Genomic DNA, 21150 nt, shown 5'->3' with positions numbered 1-21150 from the left:
AAAGTGCTGTTTTGGTCCTGCGTGTAGCTCATCGCATATTTGGTTAAATGGTCAAGGCTTACTTTTAGGTTTACCTGCAGCAGAGATTTGGTTGTTGTTTTAACTAAACCTGTTCTTTTCCTTGGTACATTGGGTTTAAGTTAAAACGATAGAAAGCATTCGCTCAGTGCTTATTGGTGCTGGTTGACTATCAAAAGATATTCATCAAATCGTTTTGACTAACATTCTGCAGCACCACTTGCGCTCACAATTGACACGAGCCGAAACCTTGCAATTCGACGACTCTTCCGACAGTGTATCCTGAGGCCAGCTATGTAATCGCTATTATGCTATTGCAGCATCAGCGTCATTTGCTTTCGGTCCTATGCAGCAGGTGTCTTCGAAAACAGGACACCGTCACAATACAAAATATATAATCGATGAAAAACAAACCGTCATCTGTCGTTATTACTATACATGTTATACCGCACCAATAGTGCTGAGTTTTACCTATGAATTAATATCGAATAGAAATCCAAAAGCAATGTTCCAATAAAATTGATCAATCAATGAAATATCATTGTCACCAAATTGGCAAGGGTCACATGGTATAGTGAAGTGTCCGTTCGTTATTACGCTGTATAAAATATCAACGACAAAACAATTATTATCTTGTCACATAGTCTTGAAATTCATGCATGGCCTTGGTTTATACTCCTCGTTAATTGTTCCTTTCAAAATACATCATGTCCACCAAAAATGTTGCTGCTACGAGCAGAGCCTTTGCTTTGATATCAAGGTCTTTGGGAAATGTCACGCCAAAGTTTGTGGCGTCAGTGAAGAGCTCCTTTGCGAAACCGGAATACTGGCGGGCTATTTCTCCGATGCATTGCGATTCGTCTGGCGTGAAAATCTGAAAGGAGACATCGCAAGTGCAACAAGCTCCAGACCATACACAACATGGACCTCTGATAACTAAGATGGTATCTTCTTCCGCATTTTCGATGGCGTATCTTGGCTTCCATGAAGAACATTCTTGAACTATCCTACCGATGGGTATTCCTGTCGGGGAGTCCACATTCAATGTGAAGGCGCAGTAATCTCCCCTAATGCACCAGCAACAACCAATGCAACATCGGAATGACCGGTATGCATGTATTACTTCTTGGCCCAAGTTGTCGACAATGTGCATTTGGAATCCACGAAGATTTTTGCAACAAATACGCATACACAGGTCCGATTCTTCGTATGCAAAGTAGCACTGTTGGCCGACTGTGTTTTTGATTGCGTATCGGTTTTTAGTCTCGATTCCAGTTACAGCCTCGAATAGTTCCACTTGCTGATGCATTAGGATTTGATCCAACTCGGAAAGATACTCCAATCCCCGTGGAACTCCCGGAATTTCTTGAGGCTTTAACATCCAGACTACCTGAGTTCCAGGAGGCACAGGCACTCCGACTGCCGTACCACCCTGAACCGCGACAGGCTGCATTTTCACGTCTGATGTATCCATCTGATGATTTTAGTAGTTGTTAGCAATTAAATGTAGGGCTACGAATAACAACGTATAAATATATAGGAATATATCATATACTATAATTATTATTATTATTCAAAATTACCATTGCATAGCCGATACATGCTGTAATCACACTGATTTGAAATCAAACGAGCTTGACATATAGACCAGGGGTGTGCAGGCGCGTAGCGGGTCGAAACCTCCCCCTTTTGAAACGCAAAACCCCGTCCTTTAAAAATAACCATTCTGTCACTAATATTCAGCTGCAATTCAGTTAGTCGTATCATAAGTGTCGCGCGCGGCCACACCCACAGCCCAATTAGCGAGAAGCTCGTTGCCAATTAACGAGATTCGTCTGCGCGCATTGCACAATGTAACGCGACGCGATCTCCCGCTGATATGATTGTGAAATTAGGCCATTGATTGCCGCGCTCGGCAATCATTGCTGGCCTGATTTATCGCATCTCCAACGCGTCTGCAATTCGCGCACTATACCATCGCTGGCCTGCACAATCGCATCTGCTTCGTCTGGTGCGCACGATATCACAGTTGGCCTACACAATGCATCTGCAATAGACTTGATACGAAAGATATAATCACTGAAAGGTTTGAATAACCTGAAATCGGTGCCATTATAGAACAGATTCCATTACTGGGACATTCTGACTTGCGCAAATCGTCGCCGTCGCCGACAAGCGCGCGTATTTAATTGTTCACGAGAGATCAGGAACTCGCTAATTGACAGCACTCGTTGACAAGCCTATCATGCGCGTAAGTTTGTCAACACGAGGAGATTGTATAATCGTCTTGAAGCATGTACTTGAATGTTATTGAAACCCCTCTCCTTTTATTTCAAAACCCCTCAATTTTCGGCTGGCTACGCGCCCCGGGGCGTGCATGTGCATTGTGCATTGCGCAGTGCTATGTGCAATGTGCGTGTGAAACTTGTTTGACAAATTGCACCGATAGGTTAACACGGTGAAACTAATGTTCGTTTGGGTTGACTAAGTTCTTGTTTTGATTATTCAGGGCGATTTTCGACATTGGTCATTTACACCTGGCCGATATTTATTATGATTCCGAATCTGACGACTTGTAGCACGGTCATCTTCTAGGCTTTTAAAGAGAAATACGCGGACATCGTGACAAGGAGGAGCATACTTAAACCTCCAACATTTGGGAAGGAATTATAGAGTCGACGTCAGTTTGCTATAGAGTCGTTACAAAGCCCATAATGTCATTACGCGAATGGTAACGGCGATGGCGTATCTTGTCAATTTAATTCGATATTGGACGGAACACGTGACAATGATTAATATACTTTGTGGTAAATCGCGAATTATTTAATGCATGTTGAAAAACTATTCATTTGCGAAGCCAGTACATGTATATTCTAGTGTTTTTACCTTAGCTCAAACGTACCAGATTTAAGCCATTTCGCGGGCCTCGCAACATTCAAACATTCACGGGCACGCCCCTGCCATAGACCACGGACGCGACGTGATCTGAATGAGCTCGTATAGCGATCATTAGTAAGTATAGTTAGAGACACTGTTTGCCCTGCAATAAAACCTATTTTTGCTTATATCTGATGTCCTATTTTCATTCACGACGGGATTAAGTGGACTCACACTACATGTAGCTTACTGCGTTATGTAGGTTTGCATAACTTCATCACGATCAAGATAATCAGATATTGGCTACATTAGGATTACCATATTTTGTAAATCTGAAACGAGGACACTTTTTCAGAATTTTCAGACTAACAATACCGGTGGAGAATTCTGAAAAAATGGTAAATTTTTCTCACTTCGTGGTCGGTTGACTAAATAAAAGGTCATCTCCGGCTCAGCTCCCGAAATACCCGCCTGAGCCCAACTTCAGTGCTGATTTACGGCATCTCAGTCGTCTTTGGTCGTAAATTTGACTAAAATTCTCAAAAAAGAGGACAAAAGGGCGTCCTCTGAAGACACTTTAAAAAAAGTCAAAAAAGAGAACAAACCGTCTCAAAAGAGGCCGTGTGGTAACCCTAGGCCACATTATCTACGGAGCCCTACACAACGCACAACACTCAGGCTTTATCCAAGCCGCACGACCGTACACAGCAATGCGGGGGTCGGCAACCCCTGGCTCGCGTGCCAACTGTGGCGCCCGAGATGATTTATCATGGCTCGACAAATGAATTGACGCACACGACATGTTATGATCATTGATCATGTTTGTTGCAAAAAGTGAAACAGAAGTTTTCAAAATGGAAAAAGCTCGAAGGTGACTGAAAATTATTTTGTACATCAATATCTAATCTTTTGGGGCAGATTTACTTATCTTGAAAATTTTCTCCGCGCTTGGCGCGAGTTACTGGAACCGGATTTGAATTTAGTGTGGATAACGCCGCAAAATACATCGAAAATATACTTGACCAGGCCATGGTACTTATACAATATGCTTCATATACAGCAGGGGCGGGCAACTTCTCCGGTGGGCGGGCCGGATATAGGAAAATTAAGAACTTGGCGGGCCGGATTGCTGAATCGATACATTATTCGCCTATTTATTCACATATTCAAAGAATAAATCGTATTTAATGAATTTATTCTAACGACAGCAATGTAACAAGCCATTTCTCGCCAGTAATGACGAAGACAATGTGGATTTGAGAACATCATTGTCATACAGGCACCACCATGTCTGCTTCTCTCTGATCAATCAACACACGGTGCAATTCTGTATTAGGATTTCAAGGCGTTCGGTAAGCCCGGTACCCCAAATCTACCAAGATATCAATTCATCAGGGTTTAGTAGGTGACGAGATAGCGTGGTTGTTCAACTATGTGGCCTATTTTATCTCGATATCGAATTCATGCGGCCCGCGGTCTCTACGAAATTAGAAAGTGGCCCCCGATCCGCTTTGAGTTGGCGACCCCTGACATAAGCGGTGTCTTGCAGAAGCCTAGAAGTGTGCCGTGCTACAAGTCGACGGTTACAGAATCAAAAATAAGAAATATCGGCCTGGTGTCAATGATCATTGTAGTCAACAAAAACCATGATTACCACAAATGACATTAGGGTTGAGTACATCGTAAATGCCGATAATGCAACAGGTCTTCTCGCTTCGACGAACTTACGCGTATGATCCACCCTCGCTCGCTGCGCATATACGTGTATAATGTAATACAGTCAATAAAATTTGACGTATGTAAGCAAGTAGTGGGAAATCTCGGATGACTGGGGCCGCGGGCCACACTAACATGTAAGAAGGAAAACTGTCCGCGGGCCGGACAAAATGCCTTCGCCGGCCGGATCCGACCAGCGGGCCGTATGTTGCCCGCCCCTGATATACAGCAATGTCTCCAAACGTATTAGCAATTGCGAGAGAACGGCGCTAAAAGCATATGTGGCCATTGGAATGCTTTAGTCTAGAGGTGCGCTCTGTTCAGCCTGTGGGAGCGCGACTATTAGGATCCGGCATTTCGGCCCCGGGTGCTTCTAAGCTAGGGGACACAAAGATATATAACGTTTCGACTCTGTGAAAATCGCTCCTGAAGTGATTGGCGGGGATACAGCCTTGAAATAAATAACCGCCGCATGTGCATTCGATATTGATACGTCCCCAGGCGCCGAAATGGTCGGCGGCGAATAGGGCTGAGCTGGAAGTCTGAACCACACCGTGCAAATGAGACCCACAGAGAAAATAATGAGCTCCGCGACGTAACGCGGATTTGGAGTCGTGTTCGTCCCACGAAAGGATATTTTATTCTAGTTGCGTCTGGTAGGTGCAAGCGATTTCAATATATTTTGAACAGCGTCAGTCTTTACCGCGATCTTTAGTGTATCATCAAACCGACTTGTATGATACAGGGGTATATAGGCACTGGGCAGTGGGCACATTCTTCATGATCAAGCCATACCCTCGTAACAACGTTAGTGCACTTGTCTCTTATTGGCTATGGTACCGACACAGCTGGTTTGGAAACTACAAAGCAATCACAGATGATCGATCTTAGCGCGAATTTTTCTGTTCTATAAATTGAGCAAATATTAGCCTACGTATATTGAATGGTAGCTTTGGTGCGGTAGCGACCAGAATTACACCTTTCAGGCAATGTTCCCTCTAAGCTGCTCACGTGCGCAATTACGCAGTGCTTCCACGGTCTCTGTGCAAAAAATCGAAGCTGCGCACAAAAAAACCGAGGCGATGAAGTTTTTTTAGTCGTTACGCACTGTTATCCAAGGGACCGCGCAGTGAGTTGGTGAGAGAGCGCAAACTCGTGAAAAATTAGAGGGAATATTGCTTTCGAGACTCATATGCTTCGAGAACCACCGGCATAGCCGATGCCGTTGTCCGCTACAGATAAGTGGTAGGTGGAATTCCTTGCTTGAAACGATAAATATGCCAAAACGCAAAATGTTTGGAACGCCAGTTGGTAATATTTTTGAAATTGACATATTTTGGCACGCAGCACACGAAAGGTTGCCGACCACTGCAATAATGGATGTCATGAAGTAGTATAGGATAATACTTACGTAAGTGCGTAGCAGCCATCTTATTACAACAGGAGCGGTGAACAATATTGAAGGTAGAATAGAGATAACGGAAAACGGACCACAGCTTGATCCGGATCTAATCTAGCTAAACAAAATGGAATCCAGATAGGCCTACAATACCGGCCGTGTTGCCGTATCTGCCTTCGCATCCTCGATTCGTTCAAGCCTAGCATCAATGGACCGTGTAATCGGGATTACAACCTGTTTTCTGAAAACTAGCGGATTCATGCCATAACCAATTCAAAATCCTGTAATCCTGCTATTTACATATATCTTTACATATTTGAACGTTGACGCAGTACATTCTGTTGTGACGTCATAACGAGGGATACTCGAATACTCGACTTGAAGCGTAATACGTGATTCAGAATCGAATCACTCAGGTACTCGATTTTGCCCAGTCCAGTGACGCAACGTCGAGTTAAATGCACGGAGGCGCGACTATATCTCCTAATTGACATCACCACAGCCTGAGAAGGCCCGTACAAAAAGAAACTTTATTATCATTATTAATAATATCCATACCCACTACCAGTCTATCGTATAGCTAGATATAATTCGCTTGCATTCTTTCTTATTTCCTGAATTTATTTTAACTAATACAAGATTTCCATACACTTCGATTGTGCTTGTGCTATATGAGTGGCTGCGTTACCACATCTCGGCAAATGTCAGTGAGTTCATTTTATGCTAGCCTATATAAGAATAGACATTGCCCGTTGGCCAGTTATCGCATGAGTTAGGATCTGCTTCTTCAAATACGTGTCGATAAAGACAAACATAATGAACGGAGAGCAATCAATATAACCTTAAGCGCACGGCGAGTAATATGTGATCGTTTAGCTCTGTATGTCAATAAACTTTTAATGTAGCCCATACAAACGAAAATACAGTAACGCCGATTTTTTTTTACTATGAACCTCGCTTATGGTATAATATTTAGGTGATCAAGTATAGGTACCCTTCGCATCGTTTACGATGCCACGTCAAGCAGGGATTTCACTTACACCAACGTCCACCACGGCACCACGACCTCGTGGAATGGTATCGGTGCCTTTCCAAGTTTCCCTCGCCGACACGAGGGCGTCAATGCCCATTTTCAGGCAGTTTAAGGCCTCTCGCTGTCCGGGCCTTATGCATTGCGCGCACAGTAATTTGGGGAGAGCGATAATTAATATATACAGTTACGACGGCACGGAAATTATTAATATTATCAAAGGTTTCGTAGAACAAGCGCAGGCAATTTTGAACACCCTCGAGCAAGAAAATTGGCCTGACGTAAATGACCATAGTAGACGACAAACCCCATGAATACCTCAAACAAGCAAAACATGCACTTACACAAGTATTCAACGACTAGGACATTCAGTATTTCTTAATCATTTGTTTGACCCAAGCAGCTAAGCTACACTACAAATATTTTTAATTTTGTCCAGTGGTAAGCAGCGTTTGGTTATATATTCACATCAATTTCACAATTTTACAAAACCAGACGATGTATTTACTCTGTCACAGTAGCATGGTATTATTCCAAAAATTGCATCATTCTATGACTGCATCGCGAAGATGCATTTTGCGATTTTCTTCCTCTATGCAACTGAATTCTGATGAATGAATTCGATCAATATCGAAGGTTTCGGTGAACATGCTTCTATCATTTCGTGCAAATGTTTCATCGCCGACGATCTCGCTGCGAGCGCACAAGCGAAGTCACATGTTGGACGACACGTTATCTCCTAATTGCGAATATAGTTAGACTCAATTAAATTACGCGTACTAAATGGAAGAAATCGAGTGACGATAAATCATACGAAGAGCCAAGAAAAATTTCAAGTCAACTAAATCTGCTACGAAATATTCTACTTTATGGTCATATACGAGGATCTGCTATGAATGTGGCTGGCCCCTGGTTACGTCAATGCGCCCGAACTGATGTTTAAGTCATCAATTTCGCGGTCAGGCTAATCAAATTTGGGTTGGCCTTGCAATTTTACCTGATGCATGCCTGATGCTATAACTAATTTCGATGATTACCTCGCGGGCCACACAAAACCTTCTCGCGGGCCACGGGCTAACCGCCCCTTATCTATATCGTTACTGATAATAGTGATTGATAGTACATAAAATTCCTATTTTAGGTATTATTACTAATTTAAAGATGCCTTTGGAAGCAACTGTTTTCATAATGAAGAAGTTGTAGTCGGGGCCGGAGTCAGGGTCATTTTCACGAACTCCGACTCCAGTCAGTATTTTTTCCACAACTCCGACTTTCAGCCACTATAGTTGTCACGACTCCGACTCCGACTCCAAGGCGCGGTAAAAAGAAACACCGACTCTCCGAGTTCATTTAGCGAAAATTAGCCTAAATCCGACTCCGACTCCACAGCCCTGATTATAATAGTGGGTTTATGCTAGTAAGTAGGGATGGTGTGAACGCGAGGTTCACGTTCGCGTTCTGTGCGTGAACCTCATATATTTAGAGGTTCAAGTTCACTAACGAACTTTGGTACTGTGAACCTTTTTTCATTTATTACAATTTTCACTTCACTATAACACCTTTGGTTGAAATTTATTGCATTTCAACTGTGGGCCACTCTATGTATGGAGCTGGCAGCATAAAAAATAAACATCAAACGAGCATGCACCTTGACAATCTCAAACATTTTACCAGGTTTGTTAGAAAAGTTTGATCGAAATATCCAGCTTTCCGTTTGTGAATATTAATGGATTTTTGCCGTGAGCTTGACCCGCAATCACACAGCGTCCAGAGAGAAATATACTACATGTAGGCAGTCAGCTAATGATGCTTATTCAACCAATCAATGGAATTGATATCGTTGTCTGCATTGTCTGCATTGTACGGTCTGGCCTACCGTTAAGGCGTAAGCTTATATTCCCGTGCAAGTTATCGTTGAAATGGTCGGCGAAACAACGGAAGATATTGATTTTATGGGATTATTATGTCATTTGATTGCCCCAGTTGATACATTTGTCGACGTTTAAAACGTCAACATGTAGGCCTACTTCAGCATTGTGGCATTAACTGGCCCGAGTCGTCGCTAGGTATTGTGAACTATATACTAATATAGGCTTTTATTTCACTGAAATGTAGGGTTGGAATCAGGGATATATAGAGTTCAGAGTTCTATATATCCCTGGTTGGAAATTGGAATTAGCAATATGACGTTCAGTGACGTCATGACGATCACGTTCGCGTTCACACAGAACCTTTCAAAAAGGTTCGCGTTCACACGAACCAGAACCTTTCAGAGGTTCACTTCACACCCTTCCTAAGTAGTAAGTATTAAGCATAGCCAAGTATCGAAAGGTAAAGGGAGGAAAATCCCTGACTAATCCAAGTATGCCGTCATCCGGTGCACCTGCTCGTAGCAGTGAAGCTTGCCAGTGGTAACCTACCACAAAACGTAGGCCTATAATAATGATAACTGAACATTGCTTGGATATGTTGATCTGAATTCTACATACAACGTTTCGGAATCCCATTTCCATCTTAAAGGGAATTGAATGATCTTACAGAAAAAACTTCAACATCACAATTAAACCAGAGGAATTTGTTGGTTTATGATTGACAATTCACTGTGTACAGGAAGCGGCACTATAAGGGCTTATCTCTTTACTAGGGATGGTGTGCACGTGAGGTTAACGTCAAGGACGTAACCAGAAATTTTTTTTGAGGGGACAAAAAATTTGATGAGGTAAAAGACGTGCCCCCTTTTGAAGATAAGACAAAATAGTAAAAATATATGGTCTTGAGCTCATATTGGGTGACTACACAATTTTTAGGGAGATATTTCACCCACAGACACAATGTTATAAAAGAGAAATGGGCCACTACTTCCGCGCCCATGCAGCGCGAGAATTTTTCAAAGTTGAAGGTTTGATTTGGCCAATAATATTGTTACTTGCACTGGTCTTGGGCACCTCATAGGGCGATCAACTGAACTCCCGGGGCTTTGTCCCCTAGATCTCTCATGTCGCGGCTACTCGAAAGCCTGACTTCATTGTCATGTAGGCACACCGTGTATAACTTATATACTGGCGCAAAGTGCGAAGAAATGTCCCAATTTATGCCTGGATATTGTCAATTTCATATAATTTCATACGTGATCAGTTTTACCGGTGGAGCTAAGGGAGGTGGTGTCTTCGAAACTTTGGGGCACATTATTGATATACAGTTCATTAATTTAGCCATCCACGAGGGGACGGGCGCTGTCAATAATTAATCCGCTGCATGTTCTTATTTCGTGAAATGTACCATACTGAACAAAAAGAAGATCGTCTTTCGTGAGAAACATGATTCTAAGTTGACATTTCATCACGGGGTGCGGTAAATTCTAAGATTGCCAAGGCAGTACTATTCGGTGCCGACCATTTAGCCATGTATATGAACAACTGACAATTGAACATGGGGCGGAAAAACGCCTATACGTCTACATAATAAACTATATTAATATTTTCGGGGGGATGAGGTAGACGACTCATATTAAAAGTGAGACCTGTAGCGCGACATTAAATCGCGCCAAGCGCGAAAAAACTTTTCAGGTTTAATGATTCTACCCAAAAAAACACTCTATAAATTTATGTTTATTTACGATATAATTTGGGCCCCATTCGAGCTCGCACCCAATTGGGTTATTGGGTGCGACTCTGTGACGGTTTGGCATATATACGTTATCATTATAGGATTTACCGGTAGAGCTGAGGTGTGCTCAAAGATTTGCAAAGCACGCAATTATTCATGTTGAGCTAGATCAGTGGTTCCCAACCTTTTTCGTCTCGTGCCCCCCTTGGCAAATATTTGAGCTAAAATTCCCCCCCTATGAAAAAGTTGCCTGTGACTAAAAAAACGTGCTTTTTAACGCGCAACCTATTTTTGACTGAGCAATTAATGGCCAAACATATTCAGATACGTCCGAACTATGTCGAATGCGGATCGCACTAAACTTTGGTAAAGTACAGTTAAATTTGACCGTTCATGTAGCCGCTGACGAAAAATAAATCAACAAGTCCTCTTGCTATGAACTTGAATTGAATCGATGAATTTGGTATGTTTTTCACGTTAGCTCATATGCTGGCTTAAGAATTTAAGCAATTTCACCAGCGGCCTTCTTGCTGGATTCGGCTTGACGTATTCCTGCTTGATAGAAATTTGGTCGAGAGGCTGTCGCGGGCAATGTTCCCTCTAAGCTGCGCACGTGCGCAAATGCGCAGTGCTGACACGGTCTCTGCGCAGAGAAAATCGAAGTTGCGCACAAAAAATCCGAAGTGATGACCTTTTTTTTAGTCGTTACGCACTGCTTTCCAAGTGTCTGCGCAGTGAGTTGGTGAGCGTGCGCAGACCCGTCCACAATTAGAGGGAACATTGGTCGCGGGCCCAACGAAATCGTCTCGTGAGCCTCCATTTATCAGGGGGTGTAATATCTACGGAAGGCATTTAAACATAGGCCTACACCTAGCTTGAAATCCGCCAAAGAAACATACAATTCTTAAGAACTCATTTCTACATAACAGTTCTATACCATAAAAATCTAAAAACCTTGTAAACCCAGTGTATCTTCCGATACAATGCCAAAGCCAGATTCCCTCCTAAAAATTTCAAAATTCCCCCAAGGGGGGAATTCGCCCCCGGTTGGGAGCCACTGAGCTAGATGTTCATGCAACACGATAAGACTATTCACTATAGTTTCTGGAGGGTGAGCGTTGGCGTGTCACTTTAATTACTGATTTATTTCGTGACCTCCGGAGAAAGTTGTCGTCACTGAAAAGATCGCTCTCACATACCCGAACTAGGGCTGGGCAAAATCGAGGACCCGAGTGATCCGATTCTGAATCGAGTATTTTGCTTCGAGTCGAGTTGAGTATTCGAATATCACTTATTATGACGTCATATCAGTATGGGAGATGACAAAATTCCAATATGAACTTTTATCCAACCACAAATAATATAAAGCCTGTCGTACACCATGTAAAGGTAATTTGTATCTTTGCAATACGTGTTACCATAGTGTCCTATATGGTGTCGACACAAGCAAATCGCACGGTTCAATGAAATTGTATCACGTCACAGTTTCCATTTGGCTACAGGCAATTTGACGGTGATTTTTGACCGGCTTGCCGAGCATTAAATTTGATGAATCGGGTATCAATCGAAAGCTGACTCTGCATTGATTACGAAAATATAAATTTTATTCCGCTCGCGGCCCTGGAACCCCCACAATCAGCCCCCAATTATTCATTGTCGAGTAGATTGGCAGTGTGACGCAACAAAGCTGTCTGGCGAAACGTGAGACTAGCTCAAGAGCAACGATGCGGCCGAGCGGAGAGAGTGGGATCAGCTGACGTGACGGCAATAGCGATGTGCAAACGCGCCACAGAGAAACGCTGCGCTGTTGATACTTTTTCTATGCGTTTCGGTACAACAGAGCACACACCAGCCTTTCCTTGACTTGTAAGGGTAGAACTGGGTCCACAGAATGTATTAGGGCCCTACCAATTTTCGCGCAATATCCTTCAGCTGATAAAGATATGTAGGCTACGTCTAAGTAGTCTACATTGGATATGTCAGATTATTATGATATCGATTGCCTTAGCCCGCTTGTTGCGTAGGGCTGTTGATACTTTTTCTATGCGCTTCGCTAAAAGCGAGCACAAACCAGCCTTTCCTTGACTTGTAATGGTAGAACTGGGTCCACAGAATGTATTTGCGGTCCCTACCAATTTTCGCGCAATCCTTCAGCTGTTAGAGATATTTCTAGTAAGAAAAATATACTTTCAAGTAATAAGATTCACTCAAGACAGCAAATTTAGATAATGTAAATATATCATATTGTAGTTATTATTGCTACTGATGAGAGTTAGTCGAAAAGCTTTTAGCGAATAAATTAACAATATGAAGTTATTGTTTCGCGTCATATTGTAGTAATACAACTACAGTGTTGCGTTTTCACTCTAGTCCCCATAAGCACCACGTCGGTGACCTTGCCAAATTCCGAGAAGGCGAAAAAGTGCAAACTCTGTTGGGCCGAATGGACAATGGAAATTCAGTTATTCACAGATGCGAAAAAAATACTGCAAATCCGTTTTACGTAAGTTACATTAGGAATATATATACAGGCTACAGGATGAATATAATTCAAATATCTGCGATACCACTGTACTTTTGACGCAAAAGGTCCCCGGCATTCAAAAACGCTATTTGGTGATTGAAAAATGCTAAACCAAATTCCAACGTCAACGTTTACAGTGATATCAGATATATTCCAGTGAAAAACAAAGGTATGAATTTGGTGGTAACATTTTGGAATCATTTGGCAGGTATGGCCCGCAAGCTTTCTAGTAACGGATTGAATCGCGACAGCGATACCAGTTTAATTCGACACTCCTGCTGTTAAACTTTATTCAACAATCAACATTTCACCTGCTGCATTCGCGGACCAAGTCCTACCCATACGGATCAAATAAAAGCTTGTAATGTATGCTCATGGTCAATGATCCTTGCTCACACTTAACCATAAAAGCGACTATAGAAAGTATCGACACCCGCCATCAACAGCGCGACGTGTCTCTGGAGCCCTACGCAACAAGCGGGCTAAGGCAATCGATATCATAATAATCTGACATATCCAATGTAGACTACTTAGACGTAGCCTACATATCTTTATCAGCTGAAGGATATTGCGCGAAAATTGGTAGGGCCCTAATACATTCTGTGGACCCAGTTCTACCCTTACAAGTCAAGGAAAGGCTGGTGTGTGCTCGGTTGTACCGAAACGCATAGAAAAAGTATCAACAGCGCAGCGTTTCTCTGTGGCGCGTTTGCACATCGCTATTGCCGTCACGTCAGCTGATCCCACTCTCGCCGCTCGGCCGCATCCTTGCTCTTGAGCTAGTCTCACGTTTCGCCAGATAGCTCTGTTGCGTCACACTGCCAATCTACTCGACAATGAATAATTGGGGGCTGATTGTGGGGGTTCCAGGGCCGCGAGCGGAATAAAATTTATATTTTCGTAATCAATGCAGAGTCAGCTTTCGATTGATACCCGATTCATCAAATTTAATGCTCGGCAAGCCGGTCAAAAATCACCGTCAAATTGCCTGTAGCCAAATGGAAACTGTGACGTGATACAATTTCATTGAACCGTGCGATTTGCTTGTGTCGACACCATATAGGACACTATGGTGTTACGTATGCTGTCATACGACCAATCGAAGTTTCAAGGCTTCCAGAGTGGAAAGGGTATCAAATTATAATTTTCGTCGATAAATTCACTCTTATTGACATGGAGCGTACAATTTCAGTACTCGAAAAAATCACCTTCGACTACTCAACTCGAATCATTAAGATTAATACTCGATTAAGATTCGAGTACTCGAATCATATGTCGCCCAGCCCTAACCGCAACCAATTAAAAGAGAAATGTCTTTGGTGGGATTCGCACGATTCCCAATTTGCATTTATTCATGGTGGGCAATATTAATTGCCTTGTCGCATTCTTACAGTGGAACTCAGGTTGCAAAGACAGGGCCATCCCGCGCAATCTTCGACCAAGGTTCTATCGCCGGCGATCTTTCTGGGATCCCACTTCGTGTTAGTTAAACCTATCTGACTTAAGTGTCTTTTTGGCGCCGAAAAGCTGGTGTCTAGTTCCGCAACCGCAGGCAGCACGTCGTCGCTGACGCATACAGTTAGATTCAATTTCATACAGCAGGACTATTTTTATTCAGTCCTATTTTTATATTGATTTATCGAGAGACGAGTACTCAATAATCAACTGAATACAGAAACTAGATATCGCGCAAAGAAAAATTTCAAGTTGAATACATCTGTTAAAAAATTTCCCACCTTGTATTAATTTACGAAAAAGTTCGGAAAATTTGGGAGGGGCCATGGGCCCTTTGTCTCCCTCCTGGATACGTCAATGGTTCACGTTCGCGTCCTGCGCGTGAACCTCAAAAATTTAGAGGTTCACATTCACAAACGAACCATGGTAGGTTCTGTTCTGTCAACCGTTTCCATACATTACAATTCTTTCACGTTATTATAAGATCATTCTTTGTATTTCAATTCTGGGCCACTCTTTATATGGCGCCGGCAGCATAAAAAATCAACACCAAACAAGCATGCACCTTGCCAATCTCAGAAATTTCACTTGCTTTGTTACAAAAGTTTGATCGAAATATTCATCTTACCGTTTGTGAATATTTAGTGACTTTGCCGTAGGCTTGACCAGCAATCACATTCACACAACATGAAGAGCGAAATACACTACATCTAGGTAGTCGGCGTATGATCCTTATTCAAACTATCAATTTAACTGATATAAAGAATACATCGTTGTCTAATGTAAACAATCTAGCAGGCGCACGGGATCCATCTTGATTTAATATGTTTATTGTATCATAAAAGACTAATTTGTGCGATTGAGGTGTTGGCTACTGTATAACTTGTTAAAGGAGTAATATCGGTAGTAAGTATAGAAATCCGGTTTACGCTCTGCTCAATATCAATGTAGCATTAGTAAGACGCCTAATACATTGTCCGGTCTGGCCTAGGCGTCAGCTTATATTCCCTTGCAAGTCCTCGTCGAAATAGTTGGTAAAGCGACAGAAGATATTGATTTTATGGAATGAATATATCATTTGATTGCTCCGGTTGATACATTTGGTGACGTTTAAAAAGACAGCATGTACTTCAACATTGTGGCATAATGTGGCCTGAGTCGTCGCACTAGGTATCGTAAAATATCACTTAGCTGAAATGTAGAGTAGGAATTAGCAATATAGGTTCGCGCTCACGCAGTATCTTTCAAAAAGATTCGAGTTAACACAAACCTGAACCTTTAGAGCAGGGGTTGCCAACTCAAAACGGGTCGCGGGCCACTTTTCAAGTTTTGTAGCGACCGCGGGCCGCATGAATTCAATTTCGATGTAAAGTACGCAACCACGTATAAAAACTCTATGTCAAAACAACGCTGTGCTACCTAACACAGGCGATGGGTATATCGAGCACAAAGAAGTAGTATTTCATTGAAGGAATGAAAATACAACAACGGATCACTGTAATGAATTTCATTTTATTTTGAACTCTGAGCTGTGCACGATGCCTGGACACGCTTTTGGGGGCTAGCGAGATACGTTACTAGCTGAAAGACCGTCTCCATGTAATAAAGCTTGATCGTGTGGGGAAGCCCTAAGCCAGTGGTTCTCAAACCTCAGGTTTACTGACAAATTGCTCTCGAAATCAGTCATGCGTAACATGAATTAGAAATATTTCTAGCGTAATTTTGTCTACACGAAAATTGTAAGTAACATAGCATATGAAAGTTGGATTAAAGGGGAGCTACATGTCATATTTAAGTCATTAACAAACATTGCAACATGCGGTTGAATCGGTGATGATACATTCAGTGTATTCAGATACCTACAAACTCAATCAACACCGTACAGGGCGATTACTATAGACATGAGGGTCAAGGATATGCTGCTGGCTGATAAACCAAGCTGCCACTACTTGTTGCTGCCGATTCTATTCGACTATTTACGCGGTTCTTTGATGCTGAGTCATTTTTTGCCACCACGGTATTTCGGGTAGAATTAACTGAATGCACGTCTCGTTTTTCTCCGCTTCCTTCTTTAGGTGGTATTGAGTCATTTCCACTCCCGGAGGGTTGTACATTTTATATTTCCCGTCCGTGATGTCTTTATTGATGAAGAGTCCGTCTTCGACGCAAAATAGTTTGAGCTCGCTCTTGATTTTATTTAATTGCTTCAACTCCGCTTGCATCCGTTTGATACCAAACTTCTTAACGCGCTTCCAAAACGTCGTGTTGTAATATTTATAAAGCTGACTGTCAATCTTATTCCAGCTACGAATTTTATTGGACAGTTTGCCATCGACAAACGGCACAGTGGATGTTCTCCTGGCGTTAACTGACAAGTAGGCAATGTCTGCCATGGTCCAGCAAAGGCCTTCCTTCAATAAAATAAGTGACATATCGAAATATTCCGATATTAAAACAATATCAAATGTATCATCCATCTCTTTTATGATGGACTTGATTTTAGCGTCGCCTTCATTCAGATTGTCGAATCCCAGGTCAAACGCCATTCCATTTTTAGCAAACCACGAGAATGTGAGCTTCGCCGTGCTTTTGAAATACCTGTGTCACAAAATGCAATAGTAATTCTATTTTGTAATCGATAATATCACATTGCGCGGAATTTACTTGGGTGGATTTGCGATGAAGTCTTCGAACGATTTAGCTTTCGTAAAAGGAGCGACGACCGTCTTAAAGTACTTATATACTGATTCAAATTGGGTAGCCGGGTCACGCAGCACTGTGAAGTAGAACGCATCGCGGGGAAGGACAGCTGATATCTGGGAAGAGAACGTCACAATACTTTCGCACGAGAGCAGCCGCTCTATTTACTTACAAGAAGCCCAGTGTGGGCTATACTTACGTGATATATATATATATATATTGTCTCCCAAAGTAGCCTAATAGGTAAATATATGTTTCTCTTGCCGTAAAAGAAATAATTGTATTGTGAACTCATCGGCACAAAGTGGTTCACAACTGGGTTGACGATTGGACTGCTCAGGTTTGCCGTGAGCAATGAGGTAAAGAGGATTGCGGTCGAGATATATGAAAATTTACGGATAATTGTCAAACTGTGAATCTGAGTAGCATTTGAGAAGGCCAGGATTGCACTCTGATTACTCGAACTGCTAGGGTGCCCTAAAGTATACCCCTTCAAAGGGTGCCGCGAGGTCCAAAAGGATATAAGACCCACTGGTATAAAAGAAGAGTTAATTGTAAATCACGCTCCATGTTGTCCAAGTTGAGCACAGTCCGAACAAACCCCAGGCATGATATCCGAGTGACAACACAGTCCAAACATTCCTCAAACTTACCCCAGCCCTACTAAATATCATGTGATGTATTAACATGTTAATCTCACGACCAGAGGCGACCGGCTGCACCATTGTTCCGTCGAACTTTTTTCTGTTGGCGTAATCAAAGTTGTTGCTCTTTAGGGGCAATCCAACCGTTAAATCGTGAGTCCATGCGTAACGCAAAAGGATGTTTTGCATCGTCGTACTTCCGGTCTTGTGCGTTTTCATGAAGAAAATGTTTTTACGCGGTTTGCATTTTGTTTTCGCCCCGGTCGCATGTCTGAAAAATTGTTTCGACATTCAATTATCATATGAGTAGCCTATGCTCCCTGATATTTTGGTCGGTAGTCATAAGTGATCGGATTCAGTGGTTCCATAGAATTGTTTCACGAAATTTATTAGAGCAGCGAACAGGTTGGCATTACTGGTTGCTGTCAATCAATTTTCTGGCAATAGAACCGTGTCTAATGATAAAATTTGAATCCCACCATTAGCCAGAGCCATCTTGGTAATGTAAACCTACATGTGGCTCCGTTGGGTAAGACATATGTGATATGGAGCAGTATATAGCAGGGGTAGGCATTATAGCCAAGCACTGGCACGCGTACCACTATGGTGACTCGTTAAATTATTTGGCGTGCACGATAAATGGTAACATAGATTTTCCACATTACATAACAGTGCAACATCAATTTTCCAAAGGCAAAACACCAAGACCGATCACGACTGCGGTCATTTATGAGCTATCACTTTCATATATTTCTTGATTTTATTGATTGCTGCTGTTTTCATAAAAGTTTGCACCATGGTAGAATGACGCCAGCTTTCAGAAAAAGTGGTTGGTGGGATTTCTTGATTAGTTCGATAGTTATAACAAACTATTTCACATGTTGTGTGCACGACAAGCTGCATTGGATAGTAACCCGCTTTGTTAAAGTCTGTAAAATAACAACAATACTTCAAAAATTATATTCACCCCTATTTGCGGCGCTGGTAATACTGTATTTGTCAATTAGAACCATGGCTACGTGCCTGCAAGTGCATGAAACCAGTCAAGCGTATCAAAATACCCATAGATTGAATACATTCCAGTATAGGTTCAGACACACCTCCATGTGGCATACACAAATGTTAACAAACAAAGTGACAATATATATTGGAAAACTAGCAGACTGTGTTATACACCCTTTTTGGTTGTCTGTCATCAAGTCGCAGTTATTCGAATAGTTTTGACCTATATATACGTATGGTGATAAACATTAAAAATGCATTCTACTAGCTGGGGATCGTTGCTGGAGAAAATCAGTTGTCTCAATAGGATGCCAATAGAATTGCTAGGAATTCACATTGTCAGTGTGAAAAAACTGGCTTAGTTGCTTTGCTAACGCGGTAATTAAGTCGTGTAAACTCTGCTTTCCAAAAATATCCACCTCATCAAACGTATAAGAAATCCAGCGTGGCCGAAAAGGATATACATGTGCGATTGTACGTACAGTGTACAATATTGGCAGATATGGGATATGATTTGTCATACCCTTTCTGGTCAGCGACTTGCGCTCGATAATCATCTTTGGTTTTCTTCAACGGCGTTATTGTTGTGGCTTGCTGCCAGGATTTATCTTCCTTTGGTGAATCAGTCCGAAATGATAAAATATTGCGAGATGAATAAATAACAAATAGTAGAAAGAACAATGCCGAACAGCCTAAAAGTATCTCAAGTTTTTTCATTTCATTCTGCAAAGGTAGAATTGAAAATATGATCATACTTTTGACGCGATGAGTCGCAGATCGTGGGGTTTGCGGCACAGACTCAGAACTGGTCAAAGCGTTGCAAGTCAAGTAGAAGTATAGATGGAATGCTATAGATTTCTACTCAACTACAAGTACAAGTAGCAATTTTCAAGACATGTCAAAACTACTTCAAGTGGAAGTAGAAAATTAAATGTCTGAAAAGTACTCAAGTACGTAGTTTCAAAATGTAGATTTAGTCGAACTCGCATTCTAATACTACAGTTGTTCGGAGGCGGCTATAATTTCAAATGCAATATGACTGATAAGACAACAAAAATCTTCTGAAATATGTAACCAGCACGTACTGTGGATATTTCGCGCGGTTCCTATGCCGATTTCACACGCAAAACTGATACAGACCAATCCCAAAACTACTTACTATTTAGCAGAATGCAAATAACAAAAAGTGAGTGCTTTTGCCTAGAACTGCTCAAGTAGAGGTGGAAGCGGTGTAAAATCACAACCACTTGAGTAGGAACGCGAAAGTAAAAGCAAAACCCACTTGTAATCTCAAAAACGTAGAAATATTTCGTTACTGTCCACGTATGAGCACGTACACTATCATTTCACATTGACGTATCATGAAATTTGCCCACATGGCTTTGTTTTACGTGACAATTAGGCCCATACATAGGAACGCCCAAAAGGCAAACTAATGTTTGCTATACAGGAACCGAACACATATATGCTCAAGGCATATTCTCAATCGTACAATCACTTCAAGAAGCAATTCTTCTTCAGTGAAGTAGTCAGCTTCTTAATACCGTGTTGCTGATCGAGTCGAGGTATCAACGAGAGGCTACAGTTTCGAACATCATTTTGGTTGACGTAAAAGGAATTATAGGATCAAGAGTCAAGTCCTAGCATGTAGAGCGAAATTCATTCTCGAATCTACTGATTGATATTTACAATGTCTATTATACCACTTCAGCGTATAAAAGGTTCCATATAGTCAAGAAATACCTTAGTAAGCCACAAACTTAACTGAGTTTAATCTTATGATATCCTGAAATGTTCAACTGCATGAGTGAACCTGTGCAGGAAGCGGTATATTCAAGTTCTCATATTTTTACGTTTAAAAAACTAGCATATGGTATCATCACTATATCACTGTATCATGAGTCGGTGTATATGCCGCAAAAAAATCAAGGACAAAAATAAACTACGTTCTTTCCTTTCCTATAGCTAATCCTTGTTGCGAATCTGGAAAATACGTTACATAACAATTCTCTATATATGTCACGTGCATGTTAAAATAATCGCATATCGTGACCTTTCTCCTGATCTTTCATTGCTGTAAATTCGATAACAATATATGCCTAATATCTCAGGGCACTAGGGTTTCATTAAAACAAAAATCAATTTAAAAGAAACATGTTCAAAACAGGGCCCCTGTTTA

General features: G+C 41.8%; 3 protein-coding genes and 1 pseudogene across 6 annotated transcripts in view; all 4 read right to left on the bottom strand.

The window, feature by feature from the left end:
- Positions 1-21150, bottom strand: part of LOC145433954 (protein lifeguard 2-like) — a 97809-nt gene that overhangs the window by 57653 nt on the left and 19006 nt on the right. The window lies entirely within an intron of this gene.
- LOC145433953 (protein lifeguard 2-like) overlaps positions 1-21150 on the bottom strand; it is a 72456-nt gene that overhangs the window by 32300 nt on the left and 19006 nt on the right. The window lies entirely within an intron of this gene.
- LOC145433951 (phospholipid scramblase 1 pseudogene) lies at positions 397-15339 on the bottom strand (annotated as a pseudogene). 2 transcript variants are annotated; one of them, XR_013913239.1, is made up of 2 exons: positions 15254-15339; positions 397-1492 (listed from the first exon to the last, which is right to left on the bottom strand). The product of XR_013913239.1 is annotated as a phospholipid scramblase 1 pseudogene, transcript variant X2 (transcript). The 2 variants fall into 2 exon arrangements; XR_013913238.1 differs by lacking the exon at positions 15254-15339 and adding an exon at positions 6023-6716.
- Positions 16263-20829, bottom strand: LOC145433949 (galactosylceramide sulfotransferase-like). Its single transcript, XM_080311202.1, has 4 exons — positions 19495-20829; positions 17979-18240; positions 17290-17441; positions 16263-17223 (listed from the first exon to the last, which is right to left on the bottom strand). Exons 1-4 carry the CDS (start codon positions 19722-19724, stop codon positions 16602-16604), a joined length of 1266 nt encoding a protein of 421 aa, XP_080167328.1. The 5' UTR covers positions 19725-20829; the 3' UTR covers positions 16263-16601.

The sequence above is a fragment of the Botryllus schlosseri genome, chromosome 2 (genome assembly GCF_051294905.1).
Source record: "Botryllus schlosseri isolate E-star chromosome 2, Bs_hap1, whole genome shotgun sequence".
Lineage (NCBI taxonomy): Eukaryota > Metazoa > Chordata > Ascidiacea > Stolidobranchia > Styelidae > Botryllus > Botryllus schlosseri.
The sequence above is the reverse complement of the archived record's forward strand: the minus strand, read 5'-3'. Positions and strand labels throughout refer to the sequence as shown.

Excerpts from the sequence above, each read along its gene's own strand:
- LOC145433949 (XM_080311202.1), bottom strand. The coding sequence starts at position 19,724 with ATGATCATATTTTCAATTCTACCTTTGCAGAATGAAATGAAAAAACTT. Across the intron at positions 18,241-19,494 it reads CAAGTCGCTGACCAGAAAGG|ACATGCGACCGGGGCGAAAA; the intron begins GTATGACAAATC and ends ACAATTTTTCAG. Across the intron at positions 17,442-17,978 it reads TGATATTTAGTAGGGCTGGG|ATATCAGCTGTCCTTCCCCG; the intron begins GTAAGTTTGAGG and ends TTCTCTTCCCAG.